This window comes from Sinocyclocheilus grahami, unplaced genomic scaffold, assembly GCF_001515645.1.
Source record: "Sinocyclocheilus grahami isolate Dianchi unplaced genomic scaffold, SAMN03320097.WGS_v1.1 scaffold482.1, whole genome shotgun sequence".
NCBI lineage: Eukaryota > Metazoa > Chordata > Actinopteri > Cypriniformes > Cyprinidae > Sinocyclocheilus > Sinocyclocheilus grahami.
The window spans coordinates 684,176-703,977 of NW_015505661.1; the positions used below are offsets into that span (position 1 = coordinate 684,176).

General features: G+C 36.9%; 1 protein-coding gene and 1 long non-coding RNA gene across 3 annotated transcripts in view; one reads left to right on the top strand and one right to left on the bottom strand.

Moving 5' to 3' along the window:
• Positions 1-2,794: 2,794 nt before the first annotated feature.
• On the bottom strand, positions 2,795-6,123 carry LOC107553821 (uncharacterized). Of its 2 annotated transcripts, XR_001604997.1 has the most exons (7): positions 6,055-6,123; positions 4,832-4,939; positions 4,577-4,654; positions 4,395-4,466; positions 3,570-3,641; positions 3,416-3,481; positions 2,795-3,227 (listed from the first exon to the last, which is right to left on the bottom strand). It is a non-coding gene; the product is annotated as an uncharacterized lncRNA (long non-coding RNA). The 2 variants fall into 2 exon arrangements; XR_001604996.1 differs by having other exon boundaries at positions 4,577-4,939.
• A 4,725-nt stretch (positions 6,124-10,848) lies between these two features.
• The window catches only part of LOC107553839 (titin homolog), a 47,698-nt gene continuing 38,744 nt past the window's right edge, over positions 10,849-19,802 (top strand). Inside the window, exons 1-3 of the mRNA XM_016236157.1 lie at positions 10,849-11,192; positions 17,444-17,536; positions 18,537-19,536. Coding sequence (XP_016091643.1) covers positions 18,545-19,536 — 992 coding nt within the window. The 5' untranslated portion in view covers positions 10,849-11,192; positions 17,444-17,536; positions 18,537-18,544. The remainder of the gene's footprint in view (positions 11,193-17,443; positions 17,537-18,536; positions 19,537-19,802) is intronic.

Sequence of the window (19,802 nt, forward strand, 5' to 3'; positions counted from 1 at the left end):
TGCACACATTTTAACACACATGCATTTTTTGTAATGTTTGCATTTTTCATGTTTTTTTCTTTAAAGTACACACCTTAATGCAAATATTACATATATTATGAGCCAATGATTCAGTATTAAAGACTTGCTTCATTTGCTTTGTTTCTGAATGAATCAGCAAATCAGAATGTATTATAAAATGCTTATAATATTTAGACAGTGACAGCAGGCAAAGCCCATCATCTAAACTCTAAAACAGAATTCTTAATCTTAATTTCTTGGACAACTTTATTTACTGGACAAATATGTAAATACTAAAAAAAAAAAAAAAAAAGTCAGCAGGTACTTTTAAAATTCATCCACTCTTGTGCTCATATACTAAAACAAAAGGGTGTTTGATATGCAGCATGTTCTGCATTGTGCAAAATTATCTTATACACTGTAATTTTAATGGTAAAATATTGCAAAAATGCTATGGTAAGAATGTGTTAATTGGTTAACAGTATGTTCCCTTACAGTGAAAAACGTCTCCAGGTTAAGCATGTAACCATGGTTCCCCGAGGGAACAAGGCACTGTTTCGACGGTTCCCATAGCTTTTTGACTAATTCCCCCCCGATAATTAGCATAGGGTATCTTTTTGTTTTAGGGAAGTTCATGTTTGAACATCAAAACATCATCAAATAGACACCTTAATATATTATAATATAACATTTTACTTAGTTTTAGATTAAAGTTTTTGTCTTCTGCGTAAAAATAACTTTCCTGGGTATATATTTTTTGTAATAAAAATAAGCTTCTGTTTCATAAACTGATAACAGCTTAACATTATTTACCTTAGCCTACATTTTGGGTCTTAGCTATATTCCAATATCATTATGCCTCAATTAGCTAGCTGTTTAATATTTATTATAAAAAACTATGACTTGAAATAAAAGTACAACTTCGATGAATATTTATGTTGTCAAAATAACATTCTGTTCTGTAAATGCATTGTCTGCTGGTTTATTTAGCTACTTTTCAGCACACCACATTAAGTATGCCACTTAATACTTTAAGACTTTGAATGTTAAAGTGCAAATTGACACCTGGCCACTCTTGTAAGTTTGCAACCGGTACAACTGAAAATCGTAGAAGGGTTCAAACATGCCGGCAGACGTAAGACGTATGATGTAAGCAACACTGCTACAACTAACTAAATTGATAATGGGTGTGTTAGATTTATAGTGTGTGAATAATCAAGCTTAGACAAAAAACTGTCATATTGGCGGCACCAAGGGGCCCCCAAATAAAATTCTGCATAGGGCCTCATAAAGGCTTGGGCCGGCCCTGGGTGTGCATTATATTCTAATAATTCAATGGCCCGTTGCCAATTATTCCTTACTTAATGCATACTTGCCAGCCAATTAGAATTGAGTATTCAGGCAGACCATGGTATAAATCAATAAAAAACATGGGTTTCTGCATCACTTTCAAATGTTTTCAGTACTTTTATTTAATTTTTGTGCCAAAACACCCCAACATATTTAGCTGGCCCATGTGGCATGACAGATTTGCCTTTAAGTGGAATTATTTATTTTGTTTGTTTTCTAAAAATGAACATGATTTTGAAAAATCACATACCCATTTAAGAAATATTTGGCATTGGTATCAAAACTGTAAGAAAATGTATCTGTATCATATTTAAACATTTTGGTATTGTCCATTCCAGGTCTGCTCCCTGAAACTCCACAATGCACTGTAAAAAATAGTGAGCATCAGGTGGGCAATGCTGTTGCCAGGCAACCGATCTCCTATGTAACATGGACTGCAGATTAATAATAATATAAAATTATAAATTAATATTCAAATATTGTTGCTGTGCTCATCTTGGTTCTTGGTTGTTTTCTACGTTGTCAGACTTTCATGTGCAACTTTTATATATTTGTTGTATTTTATGATAATGACCGACTGTACAATGTCACTTATACAGTAAGAAAGAGTTATCAAGGCCTTTTTCTGAATAATGACATGTTATGTAGATTTGAAATTTATGCTTTTGAAACTACATTTCAAACACAACATTTTCAACAAAGCTATCAGTGAGCTCTGGGTCATCTTCAAATCAGTCACACAAACAGGTTTACAGTTTATATGGTTTATTTTTTAAATAACATAGCCAAGGTAATGACTTTTACACAGAAAATATTTAAACATGCATTAAAAATACATTTAATTTGATAAAGTACTGTATAAAATAGACAAGCTGTTCAAAAACATAAGGGGGAAAAAACGAAATCCCCATACTTCTGCAATTGTATTCAGTGGACAAAACATACAGTATATACAGGGTGCGAACTACGGGGGAGCTAGGGGGAGCTCGGCTCCCCTTAATAAGACATGGGCTCCCCTGAAAACGTGATTTGTGAAGTTTTGGGGGGTCTCAAAAAATATTGACAATGTGTTAACTTAAAGATTCGTAGAAAAAATATAAATGTTGGACTCTGTGGCCGATTCTGTGTTATGGTAAGGCATGTTATTCGCAATTATGTGTTGTGGCTGGGTTGTTATAGGTCTGCGTGACTCTCGATGTCGTAGGCCCAATTGAACGGAGGAATTATGGTATTCTTCTGTAGCCTGACGACGAGTAACTTTAACTGTTGTTCATGTGAACTCAAAGACAGCCTGATGCTTTGTTTATAGACTATTTGTGGGTGGCTGTTTGTTGTTTCACCTATCAATTTGTGTCGATAAAGTATAATAGGGTAAATCCTGTATAGTGATTTATCCTATATAGTGCTACAAGTAGTGCATACACTTGTAGCTGTTATGTATCTTTGTAAGTCATTCTTTTGAGGCACGCGCAAGCACACAAATCCACCCCCCCCAGCAGGTAAAACAAGCTCTACAGAAGGGTGTTTTTGTGTGACATGCTGCATGATCTACATTGCACACTATAGCAATGTTTCACTTCAGATGCCTGTATGCACTTTTCCTCCAAGTCGACTCTCAAATTACAAATTTCTGGACAATATGATCAGGGCCGTGACTACATTCAGAGAGCCTCATTACTGTTTACTCATGGCTGGTCATAGTGGCACCTGGAGTGGACAAACAACTTTGTCTCTACTGCTGGTCTTATTCGTAGTTGACACATTTTTTTGTTTGTTCTGTTTGGCATTTTCAGGGATGGAGAAAATGGATGTGCATTTTCTTGAAGCATATCCTTAGTCAAATGAATTGGTGCTGGAAGAGGTTGTTGTTCCAGGTACTGTGAAGGAAAGGCATTCAGATTAACTTTTGTTTTTTTGTCTTCATATTAAATTATCAGTTATAAATGTAATGCATAAACTCTCTGAGGTTTACTTTCAGGATCACGTGACAGCTTTTATTGTTGATGTTAAGCGTCACTTTGTACTCAGTTTAAGTGATGCGTTTCACTATCAGTTGAATACTCACACATGTCATCATGTTCTCTCATCCCATCCTGCACTGCATATCGTCTTTGTTTGGGAGTGAAAATCTCTGTGGAAAATGCTGATTACAAAAATCGTACTAAATGCAAATTGTGGGTGTTGTCTTATTGCATCATTTTCAGGGATGGAGAAAATACCTTTGCATTTTCTTGAAGCATATCCTGAGTCACACGAACTGATGGTGCTGCTGGAGGTCTTTCTTTCAGGTACTGTGAAGAAAAGGCAATCAGATTAACATTTTTGTTTTTATGTTGTAATAAATGTAATGCATAAAACCCTGTGAGGTTAGGATCATGCGGCAGCTTTTATTGTTGTTATTAAAGGGTTAGCTCACCCAAAAAGAAAATTAGACTGCGTTTTACTCACCCCCGAGGCATCCTAGGTGTATATGACTTTCTTCTTTCAGATAAATCCAGTTATATTAAAAATTGGGATTTCGATACAAGCCAAGAGGAGACTGGTTTTCCTTTGCTAAAGTAAGGAAACTTTACTTCCTTTGCTCCTGTTAACAAACGTTGGTTTTCACGCTGAACTCAAACTTCATCCGCCCGGAGCTGCTTCTGTGTACAACTGTTGGAGCAAGCTACATTAAAGTGATTATTATATTTTGAATATGGATATTTTTCTTACAAAAACACATCGATTCGCTACAGAAGGCCTTTGTTCACCCCCCGGAGTCGTGTGAGACACTTTTTTTTATGGATGGGTGATTTTTATTTAAGTTCTTTTGGACTGAAGCACTGCAAAACCCGCTGAGTGGCATTAAACAGCTTGAAAGATCAAGACAATTTTTAATATAACTCTGACTGGATTCGTCTGAAAGAAGAAAGTCATATACACCTAGGATGCGTCGGGGGTGAGTAAAACACAGCCTACTTTTCATTTTTGGGTGAACTAACCCTTTTAAGTATTACATTATACTCAGTTTAAGTGATGTGTTTGATGGTCAACTGGATACTCACACATGTCATCATATGTTCTCTCACTCCATCTTGCCCTCCATATCGTCGGTCTTTGGTTTGGACCGAATATCTCTGTGTGGAAATTGTTGATTACAAAAATATTACTAAATGCAAATTGTGCCTTTTCAGCACATCAATTCTATAACTGAAGGATGAAGGACTTGAGATACACATTCACTCACCAGAACACCAACATTTCAACCTCGAGTCATCTGAGATACTGGCTTCTGTTACTGGCACTGATGTGTTTTCGGGACTGACTAGAAAAGAAAAGACACAGGACTATGCAAGAATATTTCACTATGGTCTAAACTTACAATGTGAATCATAACTTACATATGAAAGAGGATTATTTGCAGAGAAGAAAAGACCACAGTGCTGTTGAAAAAGAATATTTCAGAGCATCCTGTCATAAATACAGGTATTGTATGACTCACACTCTGGAGGATAGTCTTTGCTCTTTCTGTTGTTTTCTGTCACATTAACATCAGTGTTCCACGTTCTTCAGCTCCCTGACCTCTGTGATTCAGCTCCTTAGACAATTTCTGTTTTGAAACATATTTATTGTGAAAGATACAAATAAATTTGTCTTAACTTCAGATTTTGAAGCTGATCCCTGATTTGGAGTTCATTTAAAATGTAAAACAGGAGTTAATTTCATTTTAAAATATATTAATTTTGAAAACAGTTATGTTTACTGCTTTTGCTGTATTTTTTAACAAATTAATGTATGGTGAGCATGAGACTTCATTCACAAACATAAAAAAATCTTAACGACCCCAAAGTTTTGAATGGTAATGAAATATATGTATGACTGATTAAAGATGGTACAAAACACAAATTCATCACAATAATAATTGTAACTTAAGCAGTAAAATCAAATCAAAATTAAATCACTAGGCCTACATACTGGCTGGAGAGCAGTGATGAATAAAGACAAATGTACACAGGTGTTATTGAAATGAACAAACCAGAAATAACCACAAACAGTGAAGAACAACTATGGGAAGGTTTAGAGCTCCAGAGTACAAACTTTAACTCATTACCCAGGCTGAATTTCATAGACCAGGGGTGCAAAACTCAGTTCTGGGAGGGCCACAGCCCTGCAGAGTTTAACTTCAACTCTAATTAAATGCACCTGATCCAGCTAAACAAGTCTTTCAGGCTTAAGGTGTGTGCTGAAGCAGGATTGAAAGTTGGAACTAAACTAAACTAGACTGCAATATAACAAGTGAAAAATTTAAGGGGGTCTGAATACTTTCCATACCCACTGTATACAGTAACTGCCAAAACTCACGAGTTACTGAATACATCTACACGCACTCAAAACTCAACTGAGGACTCATTTTATACAACAATGTTCTTTAGCTCTTCAATGTCTGTTCCTTTCAATCTGTAATGTACAACAGACTCTTAACTACCCAACACAATGAATTAGTTGTGCAACTAATCACTACCATATATTTTCATTACCTTTTCATGTCATAAATAAAAAGGTAATGAAAATATATGGAAGTGATGTAGTAAAATAAGTTAAAATTAGTCAAGACGTAAAGCTATTACTAAACAGACGGAATGACACCAATGCTCACATTTGGCACGTACTATTTTTTAAATTGATTTTGCATTTGTCAAGCAAAAGTAATATAAAATGTCTTACCTGACTTTTATTACATAATTCGAACCACTTTCCTGAGAGAGGTACTTTCAAGCAAGTCAAGCAACAAGCTAGAAGAAAACAGAAGAAAAAAAAACGCAAACCACCTTGAAGTAACCTGAAGTAATGTGACCAATACTGGTTGAGCAGGAAGTATGAGCAGTGCAAAAAAAAACAAATCTAAACCAAAAGAGCTATTATAGTACAATCAATGCAAACATTATTCATCAGGTTAGGGCTGGACAATATGGCCAAAATGTATATCATGATATATTTCTTAATTTCGATACGATATCATTCCGATATTGATATGAACACTATTAAAAACTGCCTCATAAAAACTGCCAAGAACACCCACAACAGACATCTACCTACAAACTTATGAAAAATGAATTTGCCAAGTATATGAAAATTCCTCCTATAAAACTGCATAATATTTTAGAAAAAACAAATAAACAAATAAATTAATGTTCACCTTTTATTTGTATTTAGCCGTCATCAGAACAAGGTGTTCAACGCACCACCGTTTCCGTTTAAAAAACATTTTGCACTGTTTTGTCGGAGCTGAACGCAGCCCTGATTTCAACTCTCTTTGACCGTCACCCTCACCGTCCAAGACGCGCTGGCTCACATTGAAAATGTATTACTTCAGGCCACTTTGACGCTTTCACCGCCGGCGGTGTGAACGCACGGTAATGCCTGTTAAAGCAGCACTTTGAGTTCAGCGTTACCGGGGAAACCACTATTTTTACCGCTCTAAAAGCGGCACCTAGTGGCAAAGAATGAGTTTGCATTTTCATTCAGACCAACGCGAAAAGACCAACAAGTGGGCGGGCAATATGCTAATGTTTCATGTTGAGGTCAACACGAAACGGCTTGGGATTCGTTTGAAAAACGACTCGTTTCAAAGATTCAGAGTCGACTCTTTCTTTTGAGAGACAATTCAGATTTAAAACTTTGCAGGATGTTTTTATTCACTTAGAGCTGTTACACATTGCATGAAAGGTAATTTTCAAAAATCCATAATAGGGGCACTTTAAAATATGCTTTCTCTAAATTAGAAGTCAAAAATAGATTTTAATATCACAAAATCAACTTGACTATATTATTTATGTAACAACTACACAAATTCACTTTTAAGTTACAGCATGTTTTTAAAATCATGACAGTCATTATGCTTTAGAATAAAGATTTAGCTAAAATCACAAGTTTCGTCCCAAATGACGCACTAGCCTATACACTATGTAGGCCTACTCATCCATGTAGTGTATGAATTCTAGAAGATTATTTCGTAATTTATAATCAGCCCCTCCCCCTCTGCTATGTAATTAAAGCTGCAACAATTAACTGCATGAAGTGTCCTGCATTCCACACTTTGTTTTTAGTTAAATGCATTATCCGGGTATTTAAAAAGCACTTTGTCTTACAGGACTTTTCAGTGTGAACAAATTAATCACACTATTGTTTGCAACTTGGGATGCACAAGCTTATGGTCAATGTTCATGCTGTTTTCTGTATTTCAGGCATGTTCATACTTAATACATCACACAAGTAAATGAACATTTAATTACAGCATATTACAATAGTGTCTATTGTGTAGTCATCAGAATTATTGAGAAATTGAATTTTCCTTTATATACAGAAAAAAAAGTGATGCAACTCACCAGACACTATAAAAACTCAGTTTAATATGAAAAACATCCAACGTTTTGACATTGTTCAAAGAAGAAAACAAGGGAAAATTACAAAAAGGCAATATTTTACCATTCATAAGATGGCAAATTAAAGCTTTGTTCACAAAACTGTTATCAGCGTTCAGATCTTTTATCTGTGTAAAAGTTTAGCTGGTGTTCAGAGGCTACACTCAAGCTGAGGAGGTCAGTGTGGAGCAACCAAACTAACCTTCGTATATTTTGTGGGAGACTAAATGTGTAGAGTTGGGATGGGAACCACTGACCTTCAAAATATTCTTGGTAAGACATGAGTTTATTTTTGTGAACATATGATTCAAATAATTTCTGGATTTAATAATTTCAGTCAAATCATTAAATGCTAAATCAGAAGCTTTTTATGTTTACTTCCTTCTGAATGCGAAACTTGCCGTTATTTAAAGTGTAACTGCCCCCTTTGCTGGCTACAGGAAATACCTCCATTCAAAACACTACTTTATAATCACCTGTTAGCGTCACTTTCTGTAACTTTCACAGTCGAGATGAAACAGTGTAACATTTTTGAATGCTGGACATTATTTACTTTGAGTCTTTCAAATTGCGGTATACAATTACATAAATGAAACAATGACATAACTAGGCACTTTTTGCATTTGTAAACTTAACACATAACCTACTATATAACACAAAACAAACTGACAAAATACTTTTTTTATTATTGTTATTTATTTAGTACTGCCCTGATGTAGCTACTTCACATAACAGATGTTTATAGTCCACAAAATCAGTTCAAAAGTTTACATGCTTGATTCTTACTGTGTCATTATACTTAGATGTTTGATGTTTTATGATGGTTGTTTTCATGAGTCCCTTGTTTGTCCTGAGTTCAACTGTTCCCACTGTTCATCAGAAACATCTTCCAGGTCCTGCACATTCTTTGGTTTTCCAGCATCTTTCCATATTTAAACCCTTTCCAGTAGTGAATAGGCTATGATTTTGAGATCGATATTCAAGATTGAGATGCTCTCTGATAGCAGACATTTGGCAAAGTTTGCCATGATTTTTTCATATTCACAAAGCCCAGTAAAAAAAATAAAGCACTTAAGCTAACTGCTTAAAGTAGCTATTTACAACCTAACCTGTACTGTTTTAGTAACTATGAAGACCTTGATAAGCTTGGTCAGGTGTGTTTGATTAGGTTTGGAACTAAACAGCGGACATCCAGGGCTGGATTTGAGGAACCCTGGCATAGAGTCTTGTGGACTTAACAGACATTGTCTGCAAGTCAGCTAGTGCACATGAATTGTGCTATTTGGGATAAGCCAGGGTGATTTCAGCTCTTATAGACCTTATTCAGGGTAGCGCCATATTTAATTTTTGACAGTAATAAAAACAAGCGTGTGAGGGAAATACAGTGTGTTCAATGGATTGAACTGTTGTTTAAAAACATACAAATTGTTTAGTTGATGAAACATCTTTCAGACAAAAATTCCACAGAACAGTTTTGAATGTTAATGAATTTGAATCATTAGAGTTTGAAAGCTGAATCATTATTATTATGAATTATTATTAAGATTATGATTTTTACACTGAAATTAATTTTATGAGCTCAAGTAAAATTTACAAAATGCATTTAAGTTTAGAAAGTTCTGCATAAAATACACAATTTGCTCAAGAACATTGATTTTTTTTTTTTTAAATCCTCAAACCTGGACAATTTTATTCAAAACGTATAGTATACATTTACATAAAAAAATGAAATGAGTTACAACAGGTGCTATCAAATGATCCACTCTTGCACTCATAATAACACAGCAGGTAAAGAAGGTTTTTATATTTACAGCAGAAGGGTGTTGGTGTGTGACATGCAGCATTGTGTAACAATGTTTCATGTCAAATTCCTGCACACGCTTTTCCCTGAAGTTCACTTGATTGACTAATTTCTGGACAACGCTCAGGCCCTTACTAAATTCACAGAGCTGAGGTCAAAATGTTAATGGGTGGTTTCCCTCAAAAAATGCATATATATATATATATAAATATTATTTGTTAAATATAACAAAAAGTTGTGTGTCTGATTGGTCCAAATGCTACAATAAATACATAGATGTTGAAATATAGCCTACAAGTACATACTAAAAGAATATTACCCTCTTAAATCTAATATTTACAGGTAGACAACTAGACATACTGAATTTCATTCTGTTTATTTATTATTCCAATATATAATACAATTATTATTGTTATTATATTTATTTATAATATGTATAATATTATGCAATGTATATAACAACAACAATAATAATATAATGTAGATTACACATTTTAGGTAACGTATTCTTGTCACACCCATGGACGGTTTTGTGTTTGTTTTCCTCCCCCACATGCTCCATGTCTTAGTTTTCCACCATGTTTGATTATGCTCTTATTTGCTCTTTCCTGTTCCTGTTCCCATTGTGTTCATTTGATTCCAGCTGTGTCCCATTTATTCCCCATTTAGTTCATGTATTTAAGTCCTGTGTTTTCCTGAGTCCTGCGTCCAGTCTTAAACATCAATCACCTGTGCTACATGTGTTTTTCCTATATGGATTATTAAAGACGGTTGCTTGTAATTCTCCTGCGTTCTCCACGGTCCTCGCTCCAACACAGTAGGCACCGTGACAATTCTTGATTTCTTTTGGATTATTTTTGACCCAAACTATTTCTCACATTGATTTCAATAAGACTATTTTATACCATCTCTTAAATGAAAGTACAAAGAAAAAAAAAACATTGCATTCTTTTTTTGTAAACAATATGAATTCATTAAATATGCCTTTATTTCAGGGTTTGATGAAAAGCTAATAATTAAAATGTAATATTAAACGAAATAAATATTTTTAAAGAAAAAAACAGGAACCAAATCCTTAACACTAAACGAGATTTTATTTTATTTATTAATTTGCATATTATGTGACCACTGAATAAAACGTCTAATTTGACATTATTAAAAAGTGCGTTGGGAAGTTAGGAGAACCACGCAACAGGTTCTCACGTGACCAATATCCTCTATCTAATCCTGTCTCGGCCTATTTTGTCATCCTCCACAAGGGGGCGCAGGGACTCACTCTCCCCCTCTACACTGTCCCAGTCTGGCGTACCAAAACAAATCCTCCATCGTTCCGTGCAATGCGATCCCACGCCGCCTTCCGGCTCTCTCAGCAAGTTTGTGTGAGCCAGCCTGTGATAGTGTTCATAGGAAGACTGAAGTTTACAGATGTGAGGAATGGTGTCCCGGTGCGATTCATGCATTAGAGAGCACCTAAATAACGAGCGACTCGCCGGCGGTGGAGCCGAGCGTTAACCCGCGATCAACAGGACGCTCGCTCCGGTCTGTCCCGACAGACAGCAGCGTGGTTCGGATGAGCTCAGATCCCAAACCGCTCACACACAGGTGGGACACACAGACGGCTGCTTGAAGTTGACGAACAGGTGCGCAAAGTGAAACGTTGCGCTTCTGTTTGTGTTTGTGTTTGTGTTTACCTGCTTTATGTCATGCTGCTTTTGTTTATCTCCAGCATAATGGGAATAATGAAGCAGGCTAGTCAAATCAGCTAACAAAGAAACTCCACGCGAGCTATTTACATTTCTTACCATTACAAAATATACCATGGTAACCATAATTAACGCCAAAATACCATAGTTACTGTATGTATTGTTACTGTAGCAAAACTGAAGTTTTTTCTCAGGAAAATTAAAGTATTCTGGTAATAGCTTGTCAACAAAATAGAAATAAAACAAACTGACGAATATTGTGAAAGCTTCTTACACAATTAGAAAGGGACCATAATAGCCTAATAACTCATTTATTCCTAAATAATGCTTTCCCCGCTGCAACCGTGTATTACTGTATTTGAAGGGTCTTTGTGCTTTTATTTCACCATTTTATGGACGGACATTTCTATAAAGCTCGAAATGTTGTTGACTTCACGTTTCTGCGTACAATTTGTATCCTTCATTTTACAGTGTACAATGTGGTGGACTGATGCTTGGTTTTTTCAAATATAAATAATAATTTCGATTTATTAGTATCATTGTTATTATTTTCATAATAAGCATCGAGTTTTACTGTAGCTGTTTATTTCTGGTTGTTGTTAATCAAGTTTTTCTACAGTCAGTCAAACTGTAGATCTTTTGTTATGGTCTGATTGTGTTCTTGGTAAGATATCGTGACACTGTATGCATGCCTTACAAGTTTCTGAGTCAGCTTTCTTCTGTCTTGAAACATTTGCATACAGTACATGAGTTGGTCTTTAAAGGGGACGGTATCATCTACACTGCGTCAGTTAGTTAAGAGTTTCTTTTCTTTTAAATAGCAAGGATGCTGTAAATTCATCTGAAGTGAATGTAAATACATTTATAATGTTACAAAATATTTCTATTTCAAATACATGGTAACACTTTACAATAAGGCTCATTAGTTAACTACTTTAGTTAACATGAACTAAGCATGAACAATACTTCTACAGCATTTATTAATCTTAGTTCGTTTTAATTTCAACAGTTACTACTGCATTATTAAAATCAAAGGTTGTGCTTGTTAACATTAGTTAATGCGCTGTGAATTAACATGAACTAACTATGAACAACTGTATTTTCATTAACTAACATTAACAAAGATTAATAAATACTGTAAAAAATGTATTTTTCATTGTTTGTTCATGTTAGTTAATACATTAATTAACATTAACTAATGGAATCTTATTGTAAAGTGTTACCAAATACATTTATATTCATAAAATAATCCTAAACAACTGTTTTTGATAATAATAAGAACATTTTCTTGAGCATCAAATCAGCATATTAGAATGATTTCTGAAAGATCACGTGACAATGAAGACTGGAGCAGCTTTGCCATCACGGAAATAAGTTGCATATAAAATATAAAATGGTTATTTAAAATATTTCACAATATTACTCTTTGTATATTTTTGATGAAATAAATGCAGCCTTGGTGAGCACAAGAGACTTCTTTAAAAAACATTAACACATTTTGAACTTTAGTGTATGTGTCTGAGCGGTTGATCAAAGTAAATTCAGTTGAATCTTAATTAATTCACCCAAAGATGGCATCCTTTAACTTTTTGGTATTCACATTTTTCTTCGTGAATTCCACTTTCCCAGTAGTTTTTCCTAGCAGGTGTGCTTTAAATGATTTTCTGCTGGTTATTTACACACAGAAATACGCTGAATGATGCCAGCTGTGTATTCAGGTGATGAGCTTCATGTGTGTGTGCTGAAGCCCTGCCAGTCCTGCTCATTCATTGGTGCTGTTGCTCAGGTTGAGCATGGAAAGTATTTTCCTTCTGCAAAACTGGCTGAACCAGAGTGTCAGTTGTGCGCACACACGCTGAAAAAAAAAAGACAGGAAACACAGTGACGTAAAAAGGTTTCAGGGCAGTCAGTTGGTCCTTGCTGATTTGGGTTCTTGCCAGGTTAGTTGAAAGATGGTAAAACTATACATAAAACTGATACATTCTTTCTTAGTGTCAGTCATCTGTGCTCACTACCGGTTTTAAAATGATTTTCAATTTTGGCTTAAAATAGTTTTATTTTTAAGGACACAGAAGTATTTTATTTGACTTTTAAGCACATTGGCTTGTTGTTTTATATTTTCTTTAGCTCAGAGATTTTCTTTGCAAAGTTGGAAAGAGGGTGAGGTTCAGAGCATTGCCGTTGTCCTAGAACCACTTGCGTGTAAAAGTACTTAGAAATTTAAACTTAAGTTAAAGTATGGATACTTTGTAAGGATTAGTATCTTACCTTAAGCATACTAGAGTGAAAGTACAAGATGTTTCTGCTTTGCATTGTATTCAACAATTTAAAAGTAAATATTATTATACTTTTTTTTTAATGGACTGAAATCAAGACGGTCTATGGTTTTTGATTCACACAAAAATAAGAATTTGCTGAAAAGGCCATCCAAGATGTAGATGAGTTTGTTTCTTCATCAGAACAGATTTAGAGTAATGTAGCATTACATTACTGGCTCACCAATGGATTGTCTGCAGTGAACGGGTGCCGTCAAGATGAAAGCCCTAAAAACTCGCAATAAAAATATCACAATTAATCCACACGATTTAGTCCATCAATGAATGTCTTATTAAAGTTAAGCGTGTTTAAGCTGCGTGTTTGTGAGACACATTCATCATTAAGACATCTTAACTTTAAACCATCACTTCTGGACAAAATACCAGTTCCGTAATAATACTTCACAACATGTTAATTGATGGACTGGAGTGGTCAATTACTTTTTACTTAAGTAGTAACATTCACTGTAACATGAGCTCAGTAAGAAAGTATTACATTTTTATGATGATAGATGGTAGTCATGGTGATCACTGATCAGTAGCTTGTACCTTGTATTTTGATTATCTAATTGAAACTGAAAGGAGTAAAAAGTGACCTGGGTGGTGCATGCAGGGGATACTGCCCCCTCTCTTTCGCCTACTTTCCAACACTTTTACATTCTTGTAAATAGAAATGAAATTCAACCAAATGAAATAGATGTATTTGAGTAGTTACAAAGGATGTTTCCTGATAATTTTTCCTCTTTATCTCGGTGTATAGGGCTCCTAAAACCATTAAATCTTTATGGTATTGAAGAACAGTAAATTCCATTCGATAACTACACAATGAGTATGTGTGAACCCAGTTACTCTTTTACTTTGCCACTCCTAGTTGAAGAGCATGTTTAATATCCAGCAGAGTCACTCGTTTTATGATCTCTGATTTTCACAGGAACTCTGGCAGCTGCTTCTTAAAAAAAAAAAAAAAAAAACAGTTGTTAATTTACGCTCTTTGATGGACAGCTAATGCAGTGCCCGAGGATGGTTTTCTTGTTTATCTTTCCACTGGACTCTGATAATTTGATCGAGTGATTTTTACAACCTTTGGTTTATGTTCCTAGAGCGTGACTGTGTGGTGCTGACTGTGTTTTTTAGTATTGGTTTGATGGTCAAGGTCAGACCAAAAATTTGACCACAACATGGTGGGAAAGGTTTGCACTCAGATTGAAAGTTAAGTGCTGTATGAAAACTTATGGTAGCACTGCTGGCAAAATATTTAGTGCTTGCCCATCACCATACGAGTATTTGGTTTATATAGTACAGTTAATATATTTAAGTATATATAGATTGAATGACAGTGAATTTTTCTGTAGTGGGGAAAAAAGTATGAAGAAATATCTGGGTCATATTTTTAACAAATTAAACAAACAAACTAAAACATTTATTTAAATGATATTTATTTAAATGAATATAAATAATATTTTGTCTAAAAAAGATAAAGCCTATGTTTAGGACCATTATACAATTTTTAGTACCATCACATTTTTGACTGTCTTTTATTAGTGTAATGTGGAAAAAATATAATAAAAATGAAAACGGGTTCCAATAAAAAAAGTAAACCCTTTTAGATTCATTATATATATTGTAACGAGAGGGGAGGGGGCGAGAGCCGTGGATCTCGCCTCGTCTGTCTGTCCTTACCCCAGGTACGCCGCGGCCGCCATGATCGGCTCCCCCCGGGAGGGGGGAGGGGGGGAGGGAGTAGAGCGCAGTCTCAGCCATTTCTAACTATTGGCAGAGCAGGCAGTTGACCTCTGCATTATGAAGGGCCTCCATAACTGTACCAAAGTACAATATAGGTAATGGCATATGTTTCATGTTTACATTGGGCGCTCCCCACCAGGTACAATATTCTGATTGTTTGCATCTTGTTATTAAGCCCATAAATAATAATGTACTCGTTCTAATAGATTTATATTGCAATGTACTCACTGTAATATATTTAAAAAAATCTTTTACCTTGCTGGTAGGTTATTATTGCACAAATTAACACACTCTCTACAATTAAAAAAATAATAATTAGAAGAGTTCTAAACTAACGCGCTGTCTTCACTGTATCTAATGCAGTGAATCTCAACCTTTTGGTGTACCAAACCCCAGTCCAATTCAGAACCATTCTCAAGGACCCCCAGAACAAAATTGACTCATCTATGTGTCATTTGTGTCTTTGTGAGGACCAAATGCAGTCAAGTATAATTCAAGTTAGTTGACCTTATCATCATGGCCATTATATCATCAGCTATATTGGATTTTTCTTTCATGGGAGCATGTCATGTCAAAATATACAAAATTTATACAAAAATTCATACTTTTTACGGACCCCCTGGCCTTACGTCAAGGACCACTAGGGGTCCACGGCAAATATGACGTCATCGCGGTGTTGGCGGAAGTTCACTTTGAGTGTGTGCGACGTCGTTTAGCTACATTATCTTTCTCAACAAGGAGCTGGTAACATCATTGTTTCTAAAGGAATTAAAGCCACAGCTTCACTGTTAATAGAGAAACGCGGCAAAACGGTGGTAATTCATACATACACAGCCCCCCTCTCTCTGTCGTAAATTAACAGTTGATGAATTACACTTTTCTGAGAATAGATTATTGAAGTGGAGATCGCTAAACTGCAAGCTTACCAGTGTTTTCAGAAAGCAAGCGCGTTTATCCACAGTGGAGAGAGCACGTGTGCACATGGTTGCCAGGTTGACAAAGATAAGTAGCACATTTAGCAGATATTTCCATATTGCGCAAGTGTAAAGCTCTGTTTTGGGGATTACGTCTCTTTATATCAGGCAACCCAGTTGTGTTTCTCTGCGGCCAGATTAAACCTTGTTGTAGCCTATATATGCTCTATTCATTCTTTTTTAGAAACCTCTCACTTTTCTACTCAATTTTAAACGTTGTAAAATTTTAAACAAATTAAGCGCGGTCCACTGCTGCACACGTGCCACAATACCGATACAGGGCCAACTGTATCGATACTCGTATCGTCAAATCTCTGTGACGATACGTCGTCGTATCGATATTTTGAACACAGCACTACTTTTAGCCCAGTAGTGTTTGAAGTGTAAGATTTGCTGTTACCAAGGAGTCTTCCAAGTTTTGAGATTTGCAGTGTGACTTAAGTACTGCTAACATTAATAAAGAGGTGTAAAGATCTGTTTCAAAATTTCTAGGTTAATGGCTAGATCATGTTTGTGTGTAAATGGGTCTCCACGGGATGCCAGAAACGACTTCCCTGAAAACTCTAGTTTTGAAGCTGTAGATATTAAACATTCCAGCTGCAGAGGCGTTTCCTGTCAACAAGCGACTGCCAGTCCATGCACTCAGACCAGGATCCTCCTCCTTTCCTTCCTTCACAGTCGTTCTCCCTCTTTCTGTTCATCTGTGTGCCGTCCCCCTCCTTCCATGTCACTACTTCTGTCCCCCTTGCGCAACCACACAGCTAAGATTTCACTACGGGAGACATATCAAATGTTTTGGTTTGCTTGGTAATCTGTAGATGTAGATCAATCGTGCTGGTAAATATCTGTCTTCGATCTGTGTGTCTGCTTTCTGTGTGTTCATTTGTTTGTAAAAGAGACTGATTGAGTCTAATTTGCATGTTGCAAAAATTGTGTCGATTTTGGATACGTGTTTGTGTGTTTGAGTCTGTGCTGTGTCTCAAAAGTCTTTGTAACATTCTCATTTGACTTTTCAATTATGATATTCAACAATTTCAACAAGCTGTACCATTGACAACGTGTGTGCATGTGTGGAGACTTCAAAATTACAAAGGACACTGATACCTTAATTGTGCCGAAGTAACGGTGTCTGACCATGCTGTGTTCCCTGCAACAGAGTCTGGCTCCACCTCCTTTCATATGATATGACATCACTCTGCGGTTACCACAGAAACCAGGGCTCCACTGCAGACGGTTGACAGCCAAGCAGGTGAGTTATTATTGTGTTGTTGGAAAACTGCAGACAAAGCACAATTTAATAACAGCACAGGGAAGCATGGCAAACGCATGTGCATTTACACAGGCATGTGAATGTGTTATGAATCGCACTCACGTTCTGTGTAAAATGTGAGTGTGTGTGTGTTGTAAAAGTCTGCATGCCCATCTAAGTGTGAACACGTGTTTGTATTAGTGCGCGGCTTCCAAGAGCGACATGTGTATTGCATTAGCAAATATGGCTCTTTGGATCCTCCTGTGAATTCCTTTTGTTTGATGCGTGTTTGCCTGTAGTTGCAGGATTTTTACGCACAGACCCGGTCTCAGTCTGGACTCTTAATTCAGCAAATTGATCCCTCCCGACTGGGCAATGTCCAATCATGCTGATTTAATACACTTGTACACACACGCACTCTCACGGCGTGATTAATGATGTATCAGTAAAGCGTTCAATGTGCTCTTGTGAGCTCTGTATCTGCCAAGGCAAAGTCCACAGCAGAGGAGAGGAAAAGGGTTAGAGAGCATTTTTCTTCAGCTTCATAGACACACCCCACCACAACAACATTGCTGAGAACACTGTATTTGTTTTCGGTGGAAAATTATACTGCAGAGATTCTGCTCAGCATGTTGGATTTTAGACTGGTCAATGGTTTCAACTGACTACAGACTTTTCCCGCCAACTTATAGGAGGGTTCGCACTGACAGCATTGAGCTGCGATAAGGTGACTGGATATAATTTTCAATGAGAGCCCGTGACAGTTGGCAGTGAAATAGTGTTGAACTGAGCTTAAATTTATGTAAATGAGCAGCGAAGAGATTTGGCGACGACCAAATGGAGTGCAGAAAGTGATCTAGCGCCAGATATAGTTGAATACCTGACAGTGTAGGATAGCCTTCTACAAAGTGAAATCCTAATGATCTGCAATTTATTCTCTGTCAGAAAAAAATGACAAATTTTTTGTTAGCTAACTCTGGATTTTTTTTTCTTGTTTCAGGTGGTGCGATGGCTGCCCAGTTTGAGGTTGATGCTGGGCGGCCATGTGTGGTTGGGAGTCGTCTGCACCTTAGCCCTCTCATAGACTCTAGCAACAAGAGCTTGAAGGAGAGTTCAGGTGGCACCCATGGGCCACTTATTTTTCCCTCTGAGCCTAACAAACCTGCCCCGGGTCCCAAGCCTAGACTCACCCCAAAACCTTTCACTGTGGAGAAAAATCCTACTATACGCCCCATTTTTGCTCCTAAACCACAGCCAAAACTTGAACCCAGTAGACCAGTTTCCTCCAAACCAGACCTGCCTAGCACACCTAAACCACAGCCAGTCAGTAAACCCAGTGTACCACCTGCCTTTAAAATGGGCCCGAAGCCCAGTGGGCAAACAAACAAACCTGTGGCACAACCCTTTAAACTAGCACCTACCATCGCCTTTACTGATTCCAGCAAATTTAGTACAACACAAACCGGGGATGTGCTGAGAAGAACAAGCTTTGAAGCCTCACCAGCTCGACCCAAAACTGATTTTCAGGCCTCCACTCCTGGTACTGAATGGCCTTTTGCTTCTCGGAAGAAACAGCCTGGCCCTTCAATCACTCGTGCTAAATCACTGGGCTTTCTCTCAGAGATCGGACTGAATAATGAGGAGAGTAAAGAGGATTCTGGTGCCAATGATGAGTGTTCTTCTACTGTTCTTCGCCCCCAATCTAAAGGTTCAAGACCCAGACCGGTTTCAGCTGTGTTCCTCCAAAACCCCACTATGCCTGAGTTTCAGGTTGTATCCCCTACACCTGCTCCTCGTTGGACAAAAGGACGACCCCTTTCATCTGATCTTACCTCAAAGTTTGAGTCAATTGGGCTGTCCCTAAACCGGCGACCTACCAAGGAGGACGGCAAAGAAAACACTCCTCAAATGCCAGAGGGTGTTGGAGCTAAGACTCAAGAGAAAGAACACAGTGCTGAAAAGGCAGAAGGGTCAAAAAAGTCCCCTGTGCTTGAGAAAAGGTCTCAAAAGATTGAATCAAAAGATGAAGACTCCAAGAAAGACTCTAAACCCGAGGAGACAGGAGGTAGCAGTATAAAGAGACGCATTAGTCTACTCTTAGACTCTTCTTCCTCCTCCTTCTCAGTGGCACGTGTGGATACTCCAGGGACTGAGCCACGCTCACCGGGGCTGTCTGTCTCTGATACTGATGGAGCAGTGGGGGTGAAACAGCGAAAAGTTTGAGTCAATTGGGCTGTCCCTAAACCGGCGACCTACCAAGGAGGAC